Raw genomic sequence first — 23,118 nt, forward strand, 5'->3', positions numbered from 1 at the left:
CGCGCGCTCTGATTGGCTTGGCGGAAGGAAGAAGCCGCCTCTCCTCCGTACCCGCGAGCTCGGGTGTGGAGTTGGGGAGCGGCTCGGCTTCGGGAGCAGAGGACCTGAGGCGACGGGTGAGAGAGGTTGGGGTTGCGAGGCGAGGTGGCGCGAAGTTCGAGGCCGAGACCCAGAACGACCCCGGACTGGGCTCTCGGCTTCTCAGGCTCAGTTTCCTCAGCTCTTGAGAATCGGTCCTCAGGAGCCGGCGACCTGGAATCGGACAGGATTTTGAATCTCGGACAAGTAGTAGGTCTCCTCACTCCGAGCCTGAGTTTCCCTACTTGAGGAACTGGGGTCTCTATAGTGCTTAGCTCATAGTGCGGTTCAGGCAGGTCTCACGCTATTGAAGTAAAGCCTTAAATAGATAGTTTTTTTCTTTTCTGTTTTTTAAGTTGCTCAGTCGTGTCCGACTCTTTGCGACCCCATGGACTGTAGCCTGCCAGGCTCCTCTATCCATGGGATTCTCCAGGAAAGAATACTTGAGTGGGTAACCAGTACCCTCTCTGGGGGATCTCCCTGACCCAGGGGTCGAACGTGGGTCTCTTGCATTCAGGCGGATCCTTTACCGTCTGAGCCATCAAGGTAGCTTTGCATTATTCATAAAAACCTAAAATGTGCACACGCATACCCAGCAAGTCACTTTCTAGGACTCTGTCTTGTAGAGATCCTGACTTAAGTGTGCAAAAACAGGGGGGTGGGGTGGGGAGGTGTAACAGCTGTTTTCTGCAGCTTGTTTCTAATTGTCAAACATTAGAAACAGCCCGGGAAAAAATTTCTTTCCAGTCCATGATTTCATTTAAATTTCTACCTTTAATAGTAGTAATAATGAAAGCTGGAACCAAAAACAGAGTCAGTAATAAAGAGCTATCAGTAACTGACTGTGGTGTGCCAGACACTGCTAAGTGTTTTGCTTGTGTTATTTAGTTTAATTTTCTCAAAACCCATTAAGGTAAATAGTTACTGTCCCTGTGTAACTTTTAAGGTTCGTGGCTATTTGATGGCTATGTGGCTAGCTAAGATGACATCACTGGGGAGCAGTGGGTTCGAACCCAGATTTTTTGGTGTGTCAGGCTGACTGCTGCCCCGCACTGCTTTTGGGGCACACAGCAAATGCTGAATGGTAGCTGCCTTTTTTGTTATAACGAGATGCTTGAATTAGGCGTTCTCTGAGGTCTGGGGACCTTCCATCCTCTCTCTCTCTTTCCTTTTCAGTACTCCCAGGAGCCATGTTGTCAGAAGTCCTGCTGGTGTCCGCTCCAGGGAAAGTCATTCTTCATGGAGAGCATGCCGTGGTCCACGGCAAGGTACAAGGCCCCCTGAGCCTTTGAGGGTTGGGAACTGCTGCTCCTAGACACTAATCTTTTCTCTTTCTTAAATTTATTTTTGGCTGCTCTGGGTCTTCATTGCTGCGTGAGGGCTTTCTCTAGTTGCAGCAAGAGCAGGCTTCTTGTTGTGGTGGCTTCTTTTGTTGTGGAGCACAGGCTGTAGACAAGTTGGCTTCAGTAGTCATGGTTCGTGGGCTCAATAGTTGCAGCTATCAGGGGCCTGGAGCACAGGCTTTGTTGCTCCACAGCATGTGAGATCTTCCTGGACCTGGGATCAAACCTGTGTCTTCTGCATTGTCAGGCAGATTCTTAACCACTGGACAACAAGGGAAGTCCCCTGATGCTAATATATTTTTAAAATATTTTATTTATTTATTTGACTGCTGGGTCGTAGTTGCAGCATGTGAGATCTAGTTTCCTGACCAGGAATCAAACCCAGACCCCCTGCATTGGGAGCGTGGAGTCTTAGCCACTGGACCATCAGGGAAGTCCCCTGATGCTAATCTTAAAAGGAGCTGAAAGAAAGTCTTGAGGTGTAGCCTGGGATATCAGAGAGGAGATCAGTTTCTTCCCAGCTGGGCAAAGAAAAGGCAGGTGTTCGGTTCTCTGAAGGACTTCTCTGGCCCACCCAGTAAGATAGCAAGAAGATGACATGGAAAGCCATGTGGGTGGAATAAAGTCACTTAGGAAGTGAGCTTCAGTGGAGAAGAGATGAAGTTTAAAGACTAAACTCTTGGGGAAAATGAATAGGATCCTGCAAAGGAGTCTGAGACATGCATATCTTGTTTAATTCTTACAGCTGTCCTCAGAGGTTAAACTTTTATTGTCCTATTTTACAGTTGTGGAAGCTGAGGCTTAGGAGAGCGTTGGCAACTTGTTCAAGGTCCCGCACACCTCGGTAGAGCTAGGAGTGACCCTGTCTGCTTGAACCTAAAGCCATGCTTTCTCTGCTCCTCCATGCTGTCATTTTTCATGTTCTTATATTAATCTTTGAAAACATGGTGATTAGGGAAGCTGTCCCTTGGTGTTGAGAATTCTGAAGTTATACGTGGGGAGGGAAAAGATATGTAGGTATTAACTCCTAATTGATTGGTAGCGGTTATGCCTGTGAAGGTGCCAAGGTTGATGATGAGAAGCGTCTGCCAAGGGCATAGTTCAGAGTGGCTCATGTGCTAGTATTTTAGGTCAGAAGCCATGCATGTTGCCAACCACCCCTGGGCTAACTGCTGGTATCATGCCCTTTGTTCTATAGGTAGCACTAGCAGTGGCCTTGAACTTGAGAACATTCCTCCGGCTTCAGCCCCACAGCAATGGGAAAGTGGACCTCAACTTACCAAACATTGGTGTCAGGAGGGCCTGGGATGTGGCCAGCCTTCAGCTGCTGGACACCAGCTTTCTGGGTGAGTGCAGGGGGCAGGAACCAGGTGCGGGAAGAGCCTGGGCCCTGAGGAGAAGGGGAAGGAGGACGGCTGGGCCGTCATCCCAGACTGTCCCCGAGGGGCCCAAAGCAAGTCACCCTGGGGTTGTTTTCTCTCCTGTCTCCCCTAAGAATAGCTTCACTTATTTATTAACATACTAATTTATTTAAAATTTAAAAGTCTTCTTTACATGCCGGCCTTCCCCTTCCACCCAAGCAAATCTCCACCTTTCATATTCACTTTATGTGCGTGTCCTGTTCTCACTAATTATGTTTTGGGAGAGGGCAATATTGGGGAAGTAATATGGCCTTTAGTTTGTGTGTGTGTGTTTTTAATATTTTGTAGCAATTTTTAAATCACTGGGAAATCTTTTTAAAATATATCTATATACTTATTTGGCTGCACTGGGTTCTTAGTTGCAGTACACAGGATATCTAGTTGCCACATGCAGGGTCATTTAGTTGTGACATGTGAACTTTTAGTTGCAGCCTGTGGGATCTAGTTCCCTGACCAAGGATCGAATCTGGTCTGCCTGCCCTGGGACCCTGGAATTTTAGCCATTAGACCACCAGGGAAGCCTTGTGGCCTTTAGTTTTGATATTGTACCATGGAGGTCAAACCGAGGTCTCTGAGTGATATGTGTGTGTGTGTGCACGCGTGTACATGCATGTGTGTTTGAAAACTACTAGCAATTAAGCCCTTACTACATGTCAGGAGCAGTGCTAAGGGTTTTCTGTACCTTTTTTATTATCTCTGTGACAATCCTGGAAGGAGGTACCCCTGTTACCTCTCTACCACTCAGGGAAACTGAGGCGCAGACAGATTAAGTCCCTTACTCAAGGTCAGAAAACCAGTCTTTGGCACAGTCAGGATGCACCCAAACCCAGGTCTGCCTGCCTCCCAAGCCTGCAGTCCACCGACAGCCTCGGCTGTGGTGCTCGGACCCTGAGCCCACGTCTGTCCAGATTCTGATGCCTGGAATGGCTCAGTTTTTTTGTATTCCGGTGTCTATAAAAGCACCAAGCCCTTCTCATCCACCTGCGTACACTTGTTTGCCTGTGTGACAGGGCACAGTGACGGCTCAGCGCTCACTCTGGAGCAGGTGGAGAAGCTGAAGGAGGTGGCAGGCTTCCCTGAGGACTGTGTGGACCCTGAGCGCCTGGCCGTGCTAGCTTTCCTCTACTTATACCTGTCTATCTGCCGGAGTCAGAGGTATGTGCGCAGTTGGGGCAGGGAGCCCAGGTGCAGCCTGACCCTGAGATTGAGCCGAAGTTTTGGCCGCTAGACCCTTCCAGGCTCTGAATACCCATCAGCTGTCCTTGCTGTATTCCAGGCACCATACTGGTGGTTGTTTAGTTGGTGGTTTAGTCGCTTAGTTGTGTCTGACTCTTGTGACCCCATGGACTGTAGCCCGCCAGGCTCCTCTGTCCATTGGATTCTCCAGGCAAGAGTACTGGAGTGGGTTGCCATTTCCTTCTCCAGGGGATTTTCCCAACCCAGGAATCAAACCCAGATCTCCTGCATTGTAGGCAGATTCTTTACTGACTGAGTTACAAGGGAAGCCCACCTTACTAGACCCTATGTGTGTGTGTATATATATATATATGGTCTGCTTTCAGTATTCACAGCAACCTCACAAGAAGGACACCCTCTCCATTTTGCACAGGGAGAAACTGGGACCCAGAGAGTTAGAGAGTATCCGGGCCACACAGCTAATTAGTAAGTGCTGAGAGCTGGGAAATCAACTCAGTTCTCTTCAGCATCAACACCTGCCTTTTTAATTCATGCTGCCTCCTCTGGCCTTTCAATTCAGCCAAACCAAAGCCAGAGTCCCTTCTCAGATCTGCTAGGTGGCTTCTCTGTGCCATGGCCAGGGAGGCATGCTTGTGCCATGTCCTACAGGCTCCAAGGGATCTCTGTGATTAGCAGAGTGAAGCTTGTGTTACGATAAGATCTGGGTTGTCTGCCCTTGGGGAAGCCAGCTCCTAGAGAGGGACATTCCTGTTGAGGTGGTGTCACGGGGTGATACAGGGTACGGGCTGCATGCGGCTGAGGGTCAGACATTGTTGGTTCAAGTCCAGGTCACTTTCTAGCTTGAATGAGGTTCTTAGCCTTCCCAAGCCTCAGTTTCCTCATCTGTAAAATGGGGGTGATGAGAGCACCTACCTTCAGGGGGTCCTGTGGAGAGTCAGAGCTCTGCCACCTGGTGTGTTTCAGAGCCCTGCCCAGCCTGGACGTCACCGTGTGGTCGGAGCTGCCCACCGGGGCTGGCCTGGGCTCCAGTGCTGCCTACTCCGTGTGTTTGGCAGCCGCCCTCCTGACAGTATGCGAGGAGATCCCAAACCCGCTGAAGGATGGGAAGGCTGCCGGCAGGTAATCAGGCCCTCCCCCTTGTCCCTCCTGGGCACCGCACCTCAAGCTGAGATCTGTCCCGTTGGCCCCTTACAGCTGGGCATGCTGAGGCGCAGGGTGGCCACACAGCTTGTGATGGTGGAGTAGGATCTGGACCCGGTGGTCTGAATCTAGAACTTGAGCTCTTTGCCACCGCCCCTGCCACCTCATCCCAACCTTGCCTCCTTTGGGTTCAGATGCTGTGGTGTTTTTAGAAAGAACCTGAGTCCAGATGTAGAGTGCAGTGGATCAGAAGAGTCATCACCTTTGTCATCAGCTCACTGTGGGACCCTGACCAGCCCACTCCCCGGACTGGGAGCCTCACTCAGTGCCCTTTTCTGTAAATGGTGATACCAATACCCAGGGGGGCATTGCCAGGTCGTACCAAATGATTATGACAAATAGCGTGCTGAGAAGTAAACACAGAAGGAGAATCTGTCCAGTCAGGACGTCTCCCCTCCTGTAGATCTTTATGCCCACAAGGTCGTAGCATCTCTTCTGCGGTTCTCACTGTGAGTCAGTGAGGTGTGTCCAGACAGGGCTGCGGGCAGGCCGTTTCTGTTACTTGGGGAAACTTGAGAAACCGGCCCGAGCACGGATAATGCAGTTTGTCCTGGGAGTCGGGAGTGAGGCTGCAGCATCCAGCTTGGCAGCTTCTTGCTGAGGCCTGTCCTGGGCCCTCATGGCTCCGGGGAGCCCTCTTGCTGGGGGCCTTCCGGTACCAGCCATGTGGGCCCAGCTGTGCTGTGTTGGGGAGGGTGTGCTGCTTGCCAGGGCCCAAAGCTCAGTTTGGTCCCTGTGGCCACAGTGGGTCCGGGGGCTGTTGATAGGATTCCCAGTCAGAATTCTCCAGGGCTGCTCTGAAGGGCTCACATGCCGGGGGGTGGGGGCCGGCGGAGACGGCCTTGGGAAGCATCTGACAGGTAATGAGCGATTGCAGCTGTGGAGGGGCCGTTTTTCAGGAACTGCAGTCATGTTTGCCTGTTAACTCGCTTCTCTCTGGGGCTCTGTTTCTTCATCTGAAAAGTGGCTGCACCTGATGAACTCCTGGGTGGGGCAGCTTCCAGCCTTGACACGTGCTGATCCCAGGATAAGATGGTGACACGGGACAGAGGCGACAGGACCGCCACTCAATACCGCATGCTGATCGCTGATTCTAGTGCAGAGCAGTAAGGCCAGGTGGTCCTGGGTCCCCCAAACAGACATCTGCCCATGGACTGGCAGACCGGCTCTGCCTTTCAAAAGATAAGGGTGGTTGTGGGTGTGTGTGTGCATGTGCACGCCTGTGGGTGTCCAAGTTTGCGTGTGGTCTTTCCTGTCCTGCTTCTTTCCACCTAGTTCTCCCACCTCCCCTGAAGACCTATCACTGCTTCTCAGAACCTGAAGGGAGAGCAGACCTGGCCCCCACCCACCCTGCCCCCAGCGTCTCCCAGTCAGAAGAAAGAGTCAAGTTTGCTGAGTAGACTGGACCCTGAGCCACGTTCAGGTGCCCCTTCCCCACCTCGCTCTCGGCTCATCTGTGGTCCTGGAAAGGGCCAGCTCTTGTCCAGTCCCAGGCACGGCACAGGCTGCACAGCTCTGCCCCTACGTCCTGCCTCCCTAACCCCCTCCCCTTGTCCCTCAGGCGCCCCACCCCTTTCAGAATGGGGTGCACTTTGTCCAGCCAGCATTGCACTTCTCTGAGGCTATAGTTAAATACCGGTGACTTCCTGACATCCATTCTGCATTAGACTCCAAGGCTACAAGCAGTCAGGGATCACATCTGTGTCCGCTTAGTCACAGGCACATAGTAGATGCTCAGTGTATATTGAACAAGTGAGCGACGGAGTCTCGTCGGCACCCCAAAGGTCAGTAGTTATGAGCTCAGACTCCGATGGGCGGATGTGGCTCCGATGTCACCGTGAGTGGCACCGATGTCACCGTGAGTGGCACCGTGGTCTTGGGGATGCTGTTTCATCCGTTGGAGTCTCAGTGTCTTCTTCTGTAAGAAAGGGGGTGGTGACTGTACCTTCCCTGAGAGGTTATTGTGAGGATTACACACGGTCTATTAGGGGAAGCCTGTAGCACAGTGGTTGGCCCTGGGTAATCAGTAGCTCTGAGCAGTGTTGACTGGCTATTAATCATAGCCTCACAACCACTGGGTGAGTCTCAGGTCCATAAAACCCTCATCTGACCCTTGAGGAAAGAGGCTCAGAGAGAGTGATTGACTTGCCCAAGGCTCCACAGCAAAAGAGTGGGTGGACCGGGCTTGGAGTGACTCCAGGAGAGAGACCCCAGGTGAAATACACACCATTCCCTGTGCGTTTTGCGCTTTTCCATCCCACAATGTCCTCTGTGATTTGACACCTTTAGCCCTGTTTCCCGAATGAGGACACTGAGGGTCAGAGGTGATGCGGCTGCTCATTGACGCCCAGTGAGTCAGCAGCAAAATGGAGTTCAGACCAGCTCCCTGCTTAGTCCACAGCTCAGCTGCACAACCCCCAGCAGCTTCTGTTGGGTCTCGGGGCAGGGACCAGACAGAGGAAATGAGCTGAGAGAGAAGGCGGGGCGGTGGGGCTGAGCACGTGTCCTCACATGGTCCTCGCAGGTTTTCAAGTGATACTCGCACTGTCATAGTGAGTCCACACCTCTTCTGGGGAGGAATCCAGAGAGGGCTGGGGCCAACGGACCCACACGCCTGCTGAGCCTGTGCGGAGGCGGGAGGAGGAGAGTGAGGCTCAGAGTGGGCAGGCAAGGGGCCCAGAGTCACTCAGCTCATGAGAGGCAAAGCAGAGCCCCATGAACTTCAAGCCTCGGGTCTCTCCACTGCACTGGGCAGGAGTGCTCTTCAGGGCCTACTCTTTAGCTGGAGATGTTCAGAGCTGTTTATTTGTTTTCTTTCTGAGTTTGGGGGCCCAAACCCCTTTGCCTTTTGGTCTCCAGCAAGCCACGCCTGTGACTCTGGCCCTCTGCTGCCCTCAGTGACCCCCAGCTCCCCATTCACCACCATGGATGATGAAGACGAATCTGTCTCCTTCAGGTGGACCGAGGAGAACTTGGAGTTAATTAACAAGTGGGCCTTCCAGGGGGAGAGGGTGATTCACGGGAACCCATCTGGAGTGGACAACGCCGTCAGCACCTGGGGTAGGTGCTGCCTCAGGCCCGCGTTCTCAGTTTTTATTCTTTCAGAAATTTCTGTGACAGGCGTAGCTGCCCAGGCTCTGTGGATTTGGGATGAACATAGAGTCAGTGCTTCTGAGGAAGATAGCATTTTCCTGATAGGAGGGGGACGGGGAACCTCAGGGTTTCCCACCTCCCCGATCCAAATCTCTGGGGGTGGGCTAGGGCCTGGGAAGCTGGGGTTTCAGTGAGACCCCCACCCCCAGCGTTCCAGAGGGCACAGCTATACAACCACTGCCGTGGGGTCTGCAGGCCACACGAGCTGGGCTCCCCTCTGGCGAGGACGCCTGCTCACTGCAGCTGGATGCCCTCTGGCCCCACCTCCACTGCATTACCGTGTGGCCTGTCAGGGAAGCTGGGCATCTGGACAGAAGGGAGGGACCCCTGGCCCTGGGCACGGAGCACCTCCACGCCCTCCTGGGCCTTTGATCCCTGAAGCTGAGAAGCCTCATTACGAGGCCAAGTCTGTTATGGAGACACTCTACCCCACCCCAATCTAGCCCCTCTCCCAGGAGGCCCAGATACAGAGCTTTTCCTGTGACTGTGATGCACCCGTTCTTCTCTTTAGGAGGAGCGCTCCGATACCAGCAAGGGAAGATTTCATCTTTAAAGAGGTAATTCTGGGGGAGCCACAGCTTCTGCATCTGGTGGGAGAGGGGGAGCTCCATTTCTTTGTGAAGGAACCCAGAGCAGGTGTCCCTGGGCATTCCCCTCCCCCATGTAGTCCCACAGGCCGTGAGCATGAGGAAGCCTGCTCTTTCCTCTCCACTTCAGCTCTGAAGTTGCCGAGAGGGTGGTCAGGTGGTCAGGTGAGGCTGGGCCATTCCCCTTCCAAAATGCAGCTATTCCCCCAGACTCTCCTTCAGTTACCAGTTCATCCATCCATCCGTTTAGTAAACAAGAAACGATACCTTCCTGCGTTCCAGCTGACCCTACTCTAGGGCCCTTGGATCTCGGACATAGTCCTGAGTGGCCAGGGACAGACATGCACACACAAGCCACCGAAAGACTCCGTGGCAGTTGCCATAGTGACAGCACCATGTCTGAGCAGGACTGGAGCCCACAGGAGGCTCATGGGAGGCTGAGTGGAGAGACGTTTGGCAACTTTCAGCCTGTTGTAGATTTCCTTCCTCCCTCCTTCCAGAGGCACTGGAATTACAGATGTGTGTATTAAATTCCAGTATCCTCTGTTCTGTTTGCTTTCAGAGTGGGACCGTCAGGGGCAGGGAGTGAGCCTGCGGCCAGAGGAGCAGGTGCCTCCTGGCTGTCCCCTGAGCCCTCCCCCATCAAGTTAAGGGGGGTGATGGTTGTCCCAGGGCACTCTGCTGCCTTGCGGGGGCCTTTCCACACTCTGAGGGTCCCGGGGCCTGCTCTCACCTTCTGTAGCCAGGGTGGTCTTCTTGGTGGCCGGACAGCAGGTCCCAGACCTCTGCCATCTCCAGTTGGGCTACTGCATTCGGGGCTTAGGGACTTGGCAGGCCATGGTGTGGACCCCTTCTCTCTACACCTGTAGCTTCTTCTCATGCCTGCTCTGTCGGCTTCCGGAAGCCAAACCTGCCCTTCTGAGGCTCCAGGTCAGCATTCCTTCAGCCTCAGCACTGTGGACGTTTGGGGCTGGAGAACTCCTTGCGGATGGACCGGTCCTGGGTAGCGTGGGGTGTTTAGTAGCTTCCCTGGGCTCTGCCCACCAGAGGCCTGTAGCCCCTCCCCCATCTCCAGTGCAACAACCAAAGATAGCTCCAGATGTTGTCACACGGCCCCTGGAGGGCAAGTCCCCCGAGTGACAACCCCTGCACCCCACGGAGGAGGGAGCAGGGCTATTCAGGAGGGTGGAACAGCTTCCTCTGGCTGCTTGTGGAAGCGATGGCGGGGAGGGAAGGGAGGTCTGGCCCCCAGGGGTGGGTGGCTCTGCCGGGTGGCCTGAACCCGAATGCAGTGAGATCAGGAGCGAGGGCTGGAAGCTGAGTGTCTGAGCCCGGTCCACCCGCAGCCCACGGTCTCTCAGAGGAGACAGTCGTGATGTCGATCTGGAACAAAGGTGTTCTTGGGGCTCTTAAGTTGTCAGGGCTGACAGCAGGGAGGTCGTCATCGGGCTGCAGATCTGGGGAGTCCTTCATGGGGCAGGGGCAGGTCTCTTTCCTGCGAGCCTGTTGTATCCTAAGCCCTGTGCAGATGAGGCCGGGCAGGCGCATGGCCTGTGAGGGTGATTACGAGTGAGCGATGGAGGGTCTCCCAAGCACGGGTGGCAGGGGAGAGGCCCGGAAGTGTGTGCAGTTGCAGGGGGCAGCAGGTGCTCTGGGGTCCCAGGGTCCAGTTGAAGCCTGGCTCTGCCGTTTGCCTGCTGTGGGCCCTTAGGTGAGTCACTTCCCCCAAGGCCTCTGTCTTCTCATTTATAGAATGGGAGTCCTAGGCATGAGAGTCCATGGCAGAAACGGTATCTGCCAAGTGCTTTTTACTCTTTCCTGATGGAATTCATCCATCCAGTCCATAAGTATCTCTGAACAACTGCCGAGTGCTGGGGTCTCAGCAGGGAACCCAAAGTCCCACTTTCACGGAGCCCCACTTTGTGGGAGAAGACGATCCCTGGACAGTTGTCTCTGTAAGGGCACAGCAGGCCATCCCCATGGCCTCAGTATACAGGAGAGTAGTGGGGGCTGGGACGTGAAGGAGGGAACTGGAGCCCTCTGCCTGGATGGCATTTGAGCAGAGTGCCAAGGCCGGGGGGCAGGTCCCTGGCAGCAGAGATGCATGTGCAAAGGCCCTGAGGCAGGAGTGGGGCTGAAGTGTCGAACAGCAGCTCAGAGGCCAGGGTGGGTGAGTAGAGTGAGCTCCAGGGAGAGGGGAGATGAGATGAGCTTGGGGATGTCATCCGGCCCAGATCACACAGCACTTAGAGGATGTGGCCCTGGGGGTGGTCACTGGATGTCACAGGAGTTCTAAGTTTTGTGGGGCTGGCAGGGCTGGCAGCAGGCCTGTTTGCAAAGGACTTTATTTAAGAAAGATGAAGACATGATACCTAGACTCCTCCCACCCTGATAGATGGGGACACAGGGCGAGCGACCGACCTTCATCGCTGGCTGCAGGGTGCCACGGTGAGCAGATGGCAGGTTCTCTGAGAAGCCAGGAGGCCAGACTCCACATTAATCCCACCCGTGGCTTAAGGAGAAGCCCTTTACCCCCAAACCACACATGGTGCTTCTCAATATAAAAAAAAAAACAACAACCATTGTTTGCCAAGTGGATCAAGACTCAGCCTCCCAGAATGCTGCCCTTTTGAGGAACGGCTTGTCTTGAAAGGGAAGAGAAAAGCCAAATAGAATGTTCATCTTTTGTAAAGTGAAAAAAAAAAAAAAGCCGGCCTCCAAGGGTGAGAATCGATATTAATTTCATGGGCTTATGGGCGGTGAGATCAAGCAGGTTTCTGGCAGCCTTTCCCAGCCCCACTGGATTTTACAGTCTCGATCGGTGAAAAGAAAAGCAAATAAAGGTATCGGGGGCCTATATGCAGCTGTCTCTGGCCAGAGCTCATTCAGGTCCTCCACACCCTGTCCCCAGCCTCAGGGCAGTGCTCTGAAAGGCAGACGAGATGACAGAAAACAGTGGCTTAAGTCCCCAAAGACAGCCAACCACAAGGACCGTTGGGGCTGTGGCTTTAGGAGGGATTATAGAGCCCAGAGGGCAGGTGAGGACATTGTGGTGGTGCTGGAGGGCCAGCTGACCGTGGCCACCCTGGGGCCTCCGTTCTCCTACCTGGGCGTGACTGACTCCCTCTGACCACACCTGGGGTCCTGGCAGGTCTGGGCGCCAATGAGGCAGGGCACGAACAGGCTCACAACACTGGGACCTGACTTTCTTCATCCATGACCCATCCTTGGTCCCATGGCTTTTTGATTCTCCAGCACCCTCCCCTCCAGCTCCCTGGGGTGGCCCACAGGACAGAGCCTCATCCCCTTCTTATACCATTGGTGGTGGCGCCTTTGAACTTCTAACTCCACGCATGCCGGGCCCTCTGTCTACACATTCACTCAAGGTTGAAATGACTGGAGAAGTGAGTCACAAGCCAAAGGAAAACAACTGTCTGTCCAGGGGCTAAAGCGGGGATGCGGCTGTGGGCACCCACAACTGGGCATCAGGAACCCTGCTCCCTGGACCTGTCTCCAGCTCACCTCCCTGGGCCTCTGCTTCCTGCCCTGGGCGGACTCCAGGCGGGCCCCCAGCCCTGGCCCAGCTGCCCTGTCCTGGGCTCACCTTGGACCCTCTTTGCCCCACAGGCCACCGGCTCTGAAGATCTTGCTGATCAACACCAAAGTGCCTCGCAGCACCAAGGCCCTGGTGGCCAACGTCAGGAGCCGGCTGCTGAAGGTGCTGCTGGTTCCACTCCTGGGAGTGTTCCTAGCGGGGCCACGACACTCACGTTTGGGTGTCCAAGCCCTCCCTCTGCCTCCCGGGTTAGTGGGGGGAGGGGGTGGGGGGGCAGGGACTTGGGGAGGGTCCGTCCATCCACAGCCCAGCAAGGAGGCAGGACGGGAATCCTTAAACACGCTGCCTTTGCAGTGAGAACCGCCCCTCTGCTTGGGTCCATGGTGGCCAGGCAAGGCAGGGACCAGGCCTGAAGGAGAGGGGTTCGCTCAGAGGATGGGTGTGGGCCGTGGGGACACTTTCCCCCTCCACCAGGTATCTGCCAACCTCTAGGCCTCACGGGCCCTCGCTTCCTTTCCCTGCAGTTCCCGGAGATCGTGGCTCCTCTCCTGACCTCCATAGATGCCATCTCCCTGGAGTGCGAGCGGGTGCTGGGGGAGATGGCCACAGCCCCCAGCCTGGAGCACTACCTCGTGCTAGAGGTAAGAGCCCACGTGCAGGCTTGGGGTCCCCCACCCACGGCGCTGTCCCGGGCAGCGGCTCCGTCTGCGCTCGGAATCCCTGGGAGCTAAAATACAGAGCCTGGGCCTGGAGCCTGTGTGTGCACCCATGAACAAGTGGGTCTTCTCTTGAAGCCTCATCCTAAGTGATTGGGAGCAATCAAGGGAACACAGACAGCCCCGAGGGTGGCGCCTAGTGTGTAATAAGTGCAGTGGGCCAGGTCTGGGGTCATGCGTATAAGGACACAGTCCTCCATAATTCCAGGAGCGATTTCTCCCCTGGCCACTTCTTTCCTGCTCTGTTTGCTAAGTACCTCTAGTTAGTGCTAAATACATCAAGTTCACGCAGTAACTCTCTCTCACTCACGCTGTGGATCAGACATGATCTAAAGTCTTTCATCAATGTTCCAGCCCCCACCCTTTGCCTAATTCGAGAACCTCACTCTTGGGATTTCATCAGGCCCACGTCTGAATCCTGGCCTCACTGGAGTGTCTTAATGAAGTGAGGTTCCATGGGTGACACAGGAGCACGATGCCCGATGAGCCACCAGCTCAGCCAGAGGGCATGGGCTCATTTCCAGACCTGGCCCATCTGGCCCAGTGAATGTGGACTGGCATTAAAAAGCCACCTGGCTTCCATGGAAGAACCAGAGGATCCGGCAGGCCTGGCCAACATGGCTGTGCAACAGCGGGTCAGCCTGAGGTGCCCAGGGAGCCACCTCGAGAGAGGCCCTGGGGGTCTCCGTTTCTCCACATTCCCCACCACTGCTTAATCATCATCCGCAGCCACTGTACCCCATGCCTGGGGCCTCCCTGTCCTGCTGTAGGCGCTTGAGTCTGCAGCCCCTGTCATGAGTGGGAGCTGGTACTCTCCAAGTCTCTTCACAAAAGATTCCTCACTTAATCCTCCAGCAACCTACCTGTGAAGTGGGTATGTTGCCACCCTGTTACAGATATAAACACCAAGATTAAAGAGAATGACTTTCTCTGAGGTGTTTCAACTGGTGAGTGGCTGAGCTTGGAGTCACTGACTTGTTCGTTTATTCCTTTAGTCAACTTATCTTTTTTTTTTTGGTCTCACTGCACAGCTTGCAAGATCTTAGTTCCCTGATCAGGGATTGAACCTCGGCCAGGGCACTGAAAGCACCACGTCCTAACCCCTGGATCACCAGGGAATCCCTTCCCCCACATTTTTAAGAAGTGTGTCCTCCAGGCTCGGTGCAGGGACTCCATCTAATTCATTTCCAGGCTTTTGCCCTCGTTCCCCCAGCCATCTCCCTCCATCCCTCCAGCCTTTTCCCACTGGTTCTCGATTCATTTCACGTAGAAAGGAAGGGAACACAGTCCTCCCGAGGAGGAAATTAATAATGATGGAGTGCTGCCTAAAATACACCCCGTTGAGCCCCTGGAGAATGCCTGAGAACAGAACGTCGATTATACAGTGTGTATATTTTTGGCTGCGGCAGCCGCTGAAATGTGCAACTCGCCTCCCGGACAGCTCTGCACTCACAGCAGCGAGCTGTTTTCCTGTGTCACAGCCTGTCATCCGATCCTTGACAGATTTTGGATCAGAATGTGACAGGTGTCTGGAACCTGCCTTGGCAACATGACACCTGGTACTCAGGCACCAAGAGAGGCCCCAGAAGTTTTCCCTCCCCTCCAGCCCCCAGGGCCGGTGAAAGACACCCAGGGCTGCTACCGGGCCATCACGCATGTCTGCTCATTTGTCACAAGTGCTGGGGTATGGGAGGCAGGCTGCCGGGGAGAGGCAGACACGACCCTGCCCGATGGCTCCGGGTAGGAGAACCAGGTGGACCTCGGCACACAGCCCTGTGATGGGCATCCTCCCAGCACACAGGCCCTCCCAGGACGCTGGGGTAGAACTGCGCGTTGTGAAGCCGCACACTGCAAGAAGAGGGTGGTCAACGGTGCTCTCAGAGGTGAGAGACACATGCTTCACATCAGGAGAGCCAGCTTCTGGTGCCGGCTCAGCCCTTCCCAGCTCAGCAGCCTTAGGCACATCACTGTCCCCTCTGAGCCTCAGTTTTCCCCTTTGAAAAATGGGGATACTAGAAATGAAGCATGAAAGTACTAATAGCAGCTGACGTTTGCCGAGCACTTACCTTGTGCCAGGCTTCATGGGAAAGATGCCTAATTCCATCCTCCTGGCAACAAGGCAGATACTCTTAGAATCCCTGTTTTACAAGGGAGAGCCCGGGGGCTTTCCAGGTAGCACAGTGATCAAGAATCCACCTGCCAATGCAGGAGACTCAAGAAACTCAGGTTCGATCCCAGGAAGATCCCCTGGAGGAGGAAATGGCAACCCACTCCAGTATTCTTGCCTGGGGAATCCCACGGATAGAGGAGCCTGGTGGGCTACAATCCATGGGGTCGCAAGGAGTCGGGTACGACTCAGCACACAGCACACAAACTGTGGCTCAGCTGAAAAATCTCATTCCAAGTCACGCAATCAAGAAGTGTCTGAGCCAGAACTCAAACCCAGGCTCGCCTGCCTTCAGATCCCATGTTCATAACTTCCGACAGCAGGGGCTGGAGCTCATTTTTAGAGCCCCAGCATCTAGCGAGGTGCCTGGCATTTTGATGGGATTTGCTGACACCACTGGAGTAAATGAAATATAAATAGGGAATGCCTGGGCAGTGGAGAGTGTAAGCTTTTTTATTCCATCAACCTGCCTCTTGTTTGATCTGCAGGAGAGCAGGAATTTTATTATCCATAATCAGAGAAATCTGAACAAACAGCAACTCCCCCAACTCGTGACCTAGTTAGAACTATACACACCCATTCTTCTTCTGAAAGTCGGTTCCTGAGGAAGCAGTAGGACAGCAAATTACTTGAGACTTCTTCTGCAAATGCCCAAAATCCATCTCAACCAGGCTTTATCAGAAAAGGAATTTATTGGCTTCTAAATGAGAAGACCAGAGGAGACAGCTTCAGGCATAGCTGGATCCAGGGCCCAAGACAACCTAGTCTGAAATGTCTCTCTGTCTTCAATGTAATCTCTGAGAACATATGCAGGGAACATAACTCTGGTGGCATGTCTCTGAGGTTGGCCAGTTTTAGCAGCTCCAGTGGAACGAGGCAGAGTAAACCCTGGAAGGGCTCTCATTGTCTGACCAGTCCCCACGGCCAGAGCCTTCCATGGCCAGACCTGGGACGTGTGCTCACCACCAGCTCCATCCCAGCCCCACTGGGAGTCCTGCAGGAAGGAGAGGGTCTCTTTTTATCAGTGGAGAAGGACATTGTGTCGGGCAGTCAAAGCCTTTTGAGGTCCCAAACCAGCGGCTGTCAGATGGATGGGACGGGCCCAGGATCTCAGCCTCAGGCAGGCCAAGCCGGAACAGAGAACTTTCTCCCCAGGAGCTCATCGACATGAACCAGCACCATCTGAATGCCCTTGGTGTGGGCCATGCCTCGCTGGACCAGCTGTGCCAGGTGACCATGGCCCACGGACTGCACAGCAAGCTCACTGGCGCGGGCGGCGGGGGCTGTGGCATCACGCTTCTCAGGCCAGGTACCCAGGGGGTGGGCAGGGTTGCCAGCCTGGGCTCCCACAAAGCTCCCCCCCGGGCAGTTCCTGGGGGAGGAGGAAGAAGCCTGTGAACAGTCTCACTTCTGTTGTGTGGCCTTGGTCAAGGGAATTAACCTCTCTGGGCCTATGTAACATCTAGTTTATGTAAAATCGTTGCCTAGATTCAAGGAGGAAAAATGTATGCAGAGAGCCTGGCACAGGTCTTATTCCTCCCATCTCCTTACCTGCCAAGCTTCCCACAAGCTTGAGAAATAACAAAGGCATTGTCACCATCTATTGTCACTGCCACCACTACTGGCCTTGCATCCCCTGCTGTTACCTCCTGATGTGCCCGGGACAGGGGCTGACTGTGCTACAAAAGAAACATGTCTCTGCCCTCTTTAGTCTTTGGGGTAAGAGCAGGGCTGAGGAGCGGGCTTACAGCAGCACGCCCTGCGCTGGGGCGTTGAGTCACCGCTGCTTTCGGTCGGCTCCTCTCCATCTCCTCCCTCTTCTCCTCGTCCTGCTTTCCCCCTTGCTTTGCTGTAAGCCCACAGTGGTCCCTCACCCTCAGTAGGACCCCCAGGCCTCAAGGAGATGCTGCGTCCTAACTTTGGCCAACCTTGACTGTGGGGGCCTAGTTCGGGGCAGTGACGATGGCGGGAGAACATTCCTGGAATGTGTGCGGTACACTGGGCCAGGCCCTCCCCCTGTAGTAGCCCGCGTCAGCCTCTCCGTAACCCTTGAGGGGTGGGTCTCATTGTCAGCCTCACCCCCAGATGAGGAGATGAGGCTCAGAGGGGGGATGTCATTTGAGGCCCCACGGCCAGGTCCACATGACTCAGGGGTCTATAACCTTCCCATGGAGGATGCCAGGTTCGGCGTTCCAACAGGAGGACCAGTCCCCTGCCTGTGCCGCAAGCGGGGCTGAACGTTCTCTGAGGGGGAATGTTCCCCGAGGGAGCTGACGGTGGGAGTGACCTGCTGCCATTCCCCCCACTGCAGATCTGGAGCGGCCAGAGGTAGAGGCCACGAAGCGGGCGCTGAGCGGCTGTGGGTTTGACTGCTGGGAAACCAGCATTGGTGCCCCAGGTGTCTCTGTCCACACGGCCGCCTCCCTGGACGCCTCTGTCCAGCAAGCCCTGGACAGCCTCTGAGAGGAGCCCACACGGCTGCAGCCCCACCACGAAGCCCCTTCCCAGATTATTCTAGGCGCCGGAGTTGGCTTCTGCGCTGGCCAGTGGGCGCCCAGCTCCTGACGCTGACGGGAGGCCCCAGCCCCTCTGTGACACCCCTCCGGCCAGCCGTGCCCCTTGTTCCGCACCGTGAGCCAGGCTGCCCGGAAGCCGTGGTCTGTGTTCTACAACATTCTCTCACGCCAGCCTATCAGTGGGGTGTGTGTGGTCGTCTGAGACAAGAGGGCCTCTTTCCCGGCCTCCTGGAAGCTTCCACGGACCCACAGACTCCCTGGCCGGGGTGCTTGGACGCCACATGCAGGGGTTTGGTTCCCAGAGCAGTGGACTTCTCCCTCCCTCCACCTCTGCACTCCTGCCTGTCTGTCCCACCTCCCCCAGGAAGCCTTCCTGGGATGTTCGGGTGGTGGTCTTTGCCTTCTGCCTTCCATCTGGCCTGAGGGTTGGCCAAAGGCAGGGTTGATGTGCAGTACCTTCTGGTCTGTATCTGAAGGGGTTGCAGGAAAGATGGCAAAGGGGAAATAAAAAGATCTTGAGTAAACAGTGCTTCACTCACTTCTTTCCAAGTCTAGAAAGATGGGAGGGTCTGGTAGTCTCTATTCCCCATACCTTCCCCCTCTCTCCTGTCCCTTCTCCAGCCACTTTCTTAGTGGAAAGAAGGGCTTTGGGTCATTTGGTTGTCTGTGTCCATGGGATAGGGCAGGGTTTCTCCAGATGGCCGTGGTGGACAGGATGGATGCCCGAACATCAAACTCTCATCCCATCAGCACAGCTCCAGCCTGCTTTTCCAGGGGGATTTTAACCTTCCTAGCTCAGGAGGGACTTCCTAGCTCATGTATACTTACAGCTGATTCATATTGTTGTATGGCAGAAACTAACACAACATTGTAAAGCAATTATACTCCAATTAAAAAGCAGAGACATTATTTTACCAACAATATTCCATCTAGTCAAAGCTATGGTTTTCCCAGTAGTCATGTATGGATGTGAGAGTTGGACTATAAAGAAAGTTGAGTGCTGAAGAATTGATGCTTTTGAACTGTGGTGTTGGAGAAGACTCTTGAGAGTCCCTTGGACTGCATGGAGATCCAACCAGTCCATCCTAAAGGAAATCAGTCCTGAATATTCATTGGAAGGACTGATGCTGAAGCTGAAACTCCAATATTTTGGCCACCTGATGCAAAGAACCAACTCATTGAAAAAGACCCTGATCCTGGGAAAGATTGAAGGCAGGAGGAGAAGGGGATGACAGAGATGAGATGGTTGGATGGCTTCACCGATGTGATAGACATGAGTTTGAATAGCCTCCGGGAGTTGGTGGTGGACAGGGAAGCCTGGCATGCTGCCGTCCATGGGGTCGCAAAGAGACATGACTGAGTGACTGAACTGGACTGAAAAAGTAAAAAAATAAACTTCCTAACTTCTCAAATCGTGAGCACTCACTAATTTGCAGACTTTTGTAAGAAATGGAAACCAAACCTGCTGGCTTTGGTCGTGGAATATTTCTTCCTCTCTAAAATTGACTGGGTGGGGAAAAGAGACTTGAGTGCCGGTAGCCAGTGTCTGGCACCCACCTGGCTCTATTGGAACTTCATATTGCAAGTCAAGGCGCTTTATGAAATGTCAGAATCCACCCAAAACCATTAGCACCGGCAGCTCTGGGAGCCCCGGGTCAACAACAAGGTTGGGGCGCTGGGGCAGAGAGTGCAGGATTTGGTTTAAATGGTCTGCGCTTCTGCCCTTGGCCACTAGAGGGCAGCTGACTTCTTTCCCAGTGTCTTCAGGGGAGAGTGGGTAAGAGCCGCCTTAGAGCAGTCTCTCTACCCTCCCCCCAACACCAGGGTTCTGTCTCTCTAGGTTCTGCCTGGGGTCACTGCCAGGAATCAGGGTGCTGGGAAGAATGTCTGCCTCAGCTTAACATGTGAAAATGGCCCCAGCGTCACTGATGGGCAGTTGCGTGCCTCTGGCCTTCAAAACACAATGCATAAAATGATATCAATACTGGGTCTTACTATGTGTGGGGCACTGTTCTAAGTATTGTTCCTCAGTCATCTCTTTTTATCTACCCCCAATCTTGGAGAATAATTGCTAGTCCCATTTTACAGATTGGGAAACTGAAGCTCAGAGAGGTCGAGTAACTCGTCCGAGGCCACACAGCTAAGCAGCATCCGAAGCAGTATTCCACGTCAGACGGTCTGATTCCAATGGCCGCCCCCTGCCCCTCTGTGCTTCTGCCTGGACACAGGTTTGTTGTGATTCTTGCTGTTTTCCACGCTCGGGCTCCTGATTTCCTGTGGACGCTGATGTACTTGGTCAGAGTGGACCTGGGCCTGGGTGTTTTTCGAAAGCTCCCCACACGATTTTAAAGAGCAGCCAGGGGTACATGATGCCTTCTCAGGGCTGATGCTGGTTGACAGCATTCCTGCACTGCGGGAGGTGGGCCTTCGAGGAGGGTGTCCAGAGGCCGAGGCCTCAAAACCTGCCTGCTCCTTGAGACCCTCCCTCTTCCTCCCTGGGGACCGGGTGTCACTCCTGGAGCATGAGCCAACCCGTTACCCTTGCCCCACTGAAGCCACCACCTGGCACACCTTGGCCTGCAGCCTCTCACCCCAGCCACCACCATCACTGGCCACCATATGGGCCTGGTGGCCCCCACTCCTGGCCACCTGTCTCTGATGTCACATTTGTAGGTGATTTGCATTTGTAGCCTCGCCCTTCTCCTTTTGCCTGGTGTGGCGTTCTCCCAGCCCCACCTAGAAACCACCCCCAAATGCCTCCCCCCTCCCCCAGCTCTTCTGATTTAACACATCTCGAAGGGGCTCAATTGTGAGTGGTTTTCACAAGTTCCCAGGTGATTTTAATGTGCGGCCAGGGCTGACATCACTGAACTAGATATTGCCTAAAGTCATACCTGCCAAGAGCTCGCCTCTACCTGGGCCCCCATTTGGCCCTGCCAGCCACTTACCACTTGACCTCTACTCTCGGGGCTGCGGGCTCCCCATCGGGAAGATGGAAATAATAGTAATGCCCACCTTAGCAGCAGCAGCAGCAGCCACCTTATAGAGTGCCATGAAGATTGAATGAGAAAACACATGTACACCCTTGGCACGGTGCCTGGCACATTGTAAGTGCTCAGAAAACACTCACTATTATGATTAGTATAATTGTTGGCTGCACCACATGGCATGCAGAACTTCCCCAACCAGGGATCGAACCCGCACCTTCCACAGTGAGAGCTAGGAATCTTAACCACTGGACAGCCAGGGAAGTCCAATGCACCTTATTATAACTGTCCTGAGCTGAGAAACATGGGTGTCTCTCAGGGTCCAGAAGTTTCAGAATGGTGCACAGAGCTGGTTAGAAGCACCCAGACCTGCTGATTCAAACCCCCTAGTTGGGGTTTGAATCGTGTACCCAGGACTGCGGTTCGGGAAACACAAGAGAATGCCAACTGGCTTTCCAGCCTCCTGGCTTCCTCCTCAAAGAGGTGGTGGTACAGCCCCGGGCCCTGTCCGCCAGCCCGAGGACAGCAATTTCTCAAGTCAGCATTTGGAGCGGCTCCCAGCCTCTGCAGCCGATTTAACACCCACCCTCACAGCCTGAAGTTCGCAGGAAATTAACCCACTCTGGCAGAGGTCTCGCCTTGGGAGACGGGCAGCAGACACTGTGATCCCTGCTGACAAAAGAGCTGCTGAGGTTGCACCCTTGTTCTTCCTGTCAGTGAGGATCGTCTTCTCTCTGAGACTGGCTCCTGTGCACCACTAGCAGCCCATCGAGTTAGGCGGCACTGGCTGCAGGTCAGCAGGTGTGGTGGGGCTGCCACCCTGCCCATCTGAGTGGCCTTGGCCCCGCCCCTTTGCCTCTCAAGGTCCCCCTTTTCATCCTTGTTCTCTGTCCAAAGCTTTTTCTTTTTTAAAAAAGAAAGCTAGCACACACCCCCTTCTGCAGAGCTGCCTGCCTTCCAGCTCATTTTGGACAACTCCTGGGCTGTCTCTTAGCACCTACTGTGTGCCAGGCTCAATCATCAGCTTAGGTGAGGAAGGCAAGGCCCAGAGGGGCATAGCAACATGCTTACAATATGTTTTCATCCCCAATGCCCAAGGCATAGGCACATTTCCTCCCAATCGTCTCCCAAATGTCCAGAATCCTGTCCAGGACCATGCATCTGACTGTTACAGCCCTAAATTCTCTCTTAAGCTAGCACTGCAGTCCTGCACACACACACACACACCTTTCCTCTTCGTTACGTGCCTTACCTGGCCAGCCATCCTGCAGAATGTTCCATCTTCTGCACTGGTCATCGCAAGTTACACCCCTCCTCGTGGCTCTGTCGGCTCCCGAGTGGCCAACAGCAGCCGTCCCAAGCGCCTGCTCCCTGCCTAGCATGGTGCCTAGCACTTGAGGTGCCTTCTCCCTGTGAATCCCCTCAGGGAGGTGAGACAGGGAGGTTCTCATCCATTGATGAGTAAACTGAGGCCCCGGAGAGGGAAGTGAGTTGCCTGAGGTCCCGAGATAAGCAAGTGGCAGAGTGGGAGTTGAACCCAGGTCTGCGTGACCCCCGAGCCCTGCTCTCAGCCACTGTGGTGGACTGTTTCTCCGGGAGGTGACTGGTGACCCTCCCCAAGTCCCCCTCCAGTCCCTGCTCCGCTGTCATGAGTTGTCACACCTGCCCCAGAGGCACTGGCTCTGCACACCCCGCCAGCCCCCTTGGCCCTCATTGCTGCCCACACACCTTAGACCCCCCCCCACCTGCGGTCCTGCCAACACCATCTCCTGGGCCACCCCCACCTCCCTCCAAGGAGCGGGAAGGGATGGGGAGGCCCGAACGCATGCATTCTCACCACCCTCGTGGGCTCACCGACGGGGAGGCTGCCTAATCACACACACAGGGGAAGAGACGGGAACTGGGCCTCTTTGGCACGCTGCTCTGCCAAACCCCCCGGCACAGGAGATTAACTGGGTCTGTTCTTGCACAATGTTTTAAATCTGATGGGGAAAACATCCATTTCGATGCATTTGCATAATGCATTGGTTGAGGAGGTGTCCCCCCCGCCCACCGCGGATGCTTTCCTGGGATGCACCTGGCCTCCCTCCTGGGCATCCTCCCTGCCCGGAGAGAATGGGGCTGCCTTCCTCCCCATGGCTGCCCAGGGCTGTTGGCAGATTCTGGCCGCTGAGCTACTGGATGCTATTCATCCAGC

At 54.6% G+C, this 23,118-nt stretch overlaps 1 protein-coding gene across 9 annotated transcripts in view; it reads left to right on the plus strand.

The window, feature by feature from the left end:
- The first annotated feature begins 67 nt into the window (after positions 1 to 67).
- MVK (mevalonate kinase) overlaps positions 68 to 23,118 on the plus strand; it is a 34,129-nt gene continuing 11,078 nt past the window's right edge. Inside the window, exons 1-11 of one of the 9 annotated variants that reach the window (XR_014069931.1) lie at positions 68 to 116; positions 1,255 to 1,346; positions 2,620 to 2,767; positions 3,853 to 3,997; positions 5,003 to 5,158; positions 8,196 to 8,299; positions 8,904 to 8,949; positions 12,607 to 12,697; positions 13,060 to 13,176; positions 16,574 to 16,727; positions 20,023 to 20,162. Coding sequence is in view for 8 of the 9 variants with exons in the window: in XM_081546118.1 (XP_081402244.1) it covers positions 1,269 to 1,346; positions 2,620 to 2,767; positions 3,853 to 3,997; positions 5,003 to 5,158; positions 8,196 to 8,299; positions 8,904 to 8,949; positions 12,607 to 12,697; positions 13,060 to 13,176; positions 16,574 to 16,727; positions 17,730 to 17,881 (1,191 nt within the window). In the remaining variant the exon portion in view is untranslated. Of the gene's footprint in view, positions 289 to 1,254; positions 1,347 to 2,619; positions 2,768 to 3,852; positions 3,998 to 5,002; positions 5,159 to 5,373; positions 5,517 to 6,236; positions 6,346 to 8,061; positions 8,300 to 8,903; positions 8,950 to 12,606; positions 12,698 to 13,059; positions 13,177 to 16,573; positions 16,728 to 17,729; positions 18,459 to 20,022; positions 20,163 to 23,118 lie in introns of those variants that run through there. The other 8 variants (XM_081546123.1, XM_081546118.1, XM_081546121.1 and 5 more) reach the window with 8 other exon arrangements.

Source organism: Giraffa tippelskirchi, chromosome 11 (genome assembly GCF_054371585.1).
Source record: "Giraffa tippelskirchi isolate mGirTip1 chromosome 11, T2T-mGirTip1v1.2.pri, whole genome shotgun sequence".
In the NCBI taxonomy this organism is placed as follows: domain Eukaryota; kingdom Metazoa; phylum Chordata; class Mammalia; order Artiodactyla; family Giraffidae; genus Giraffa; species Giraffa tippelskirchi.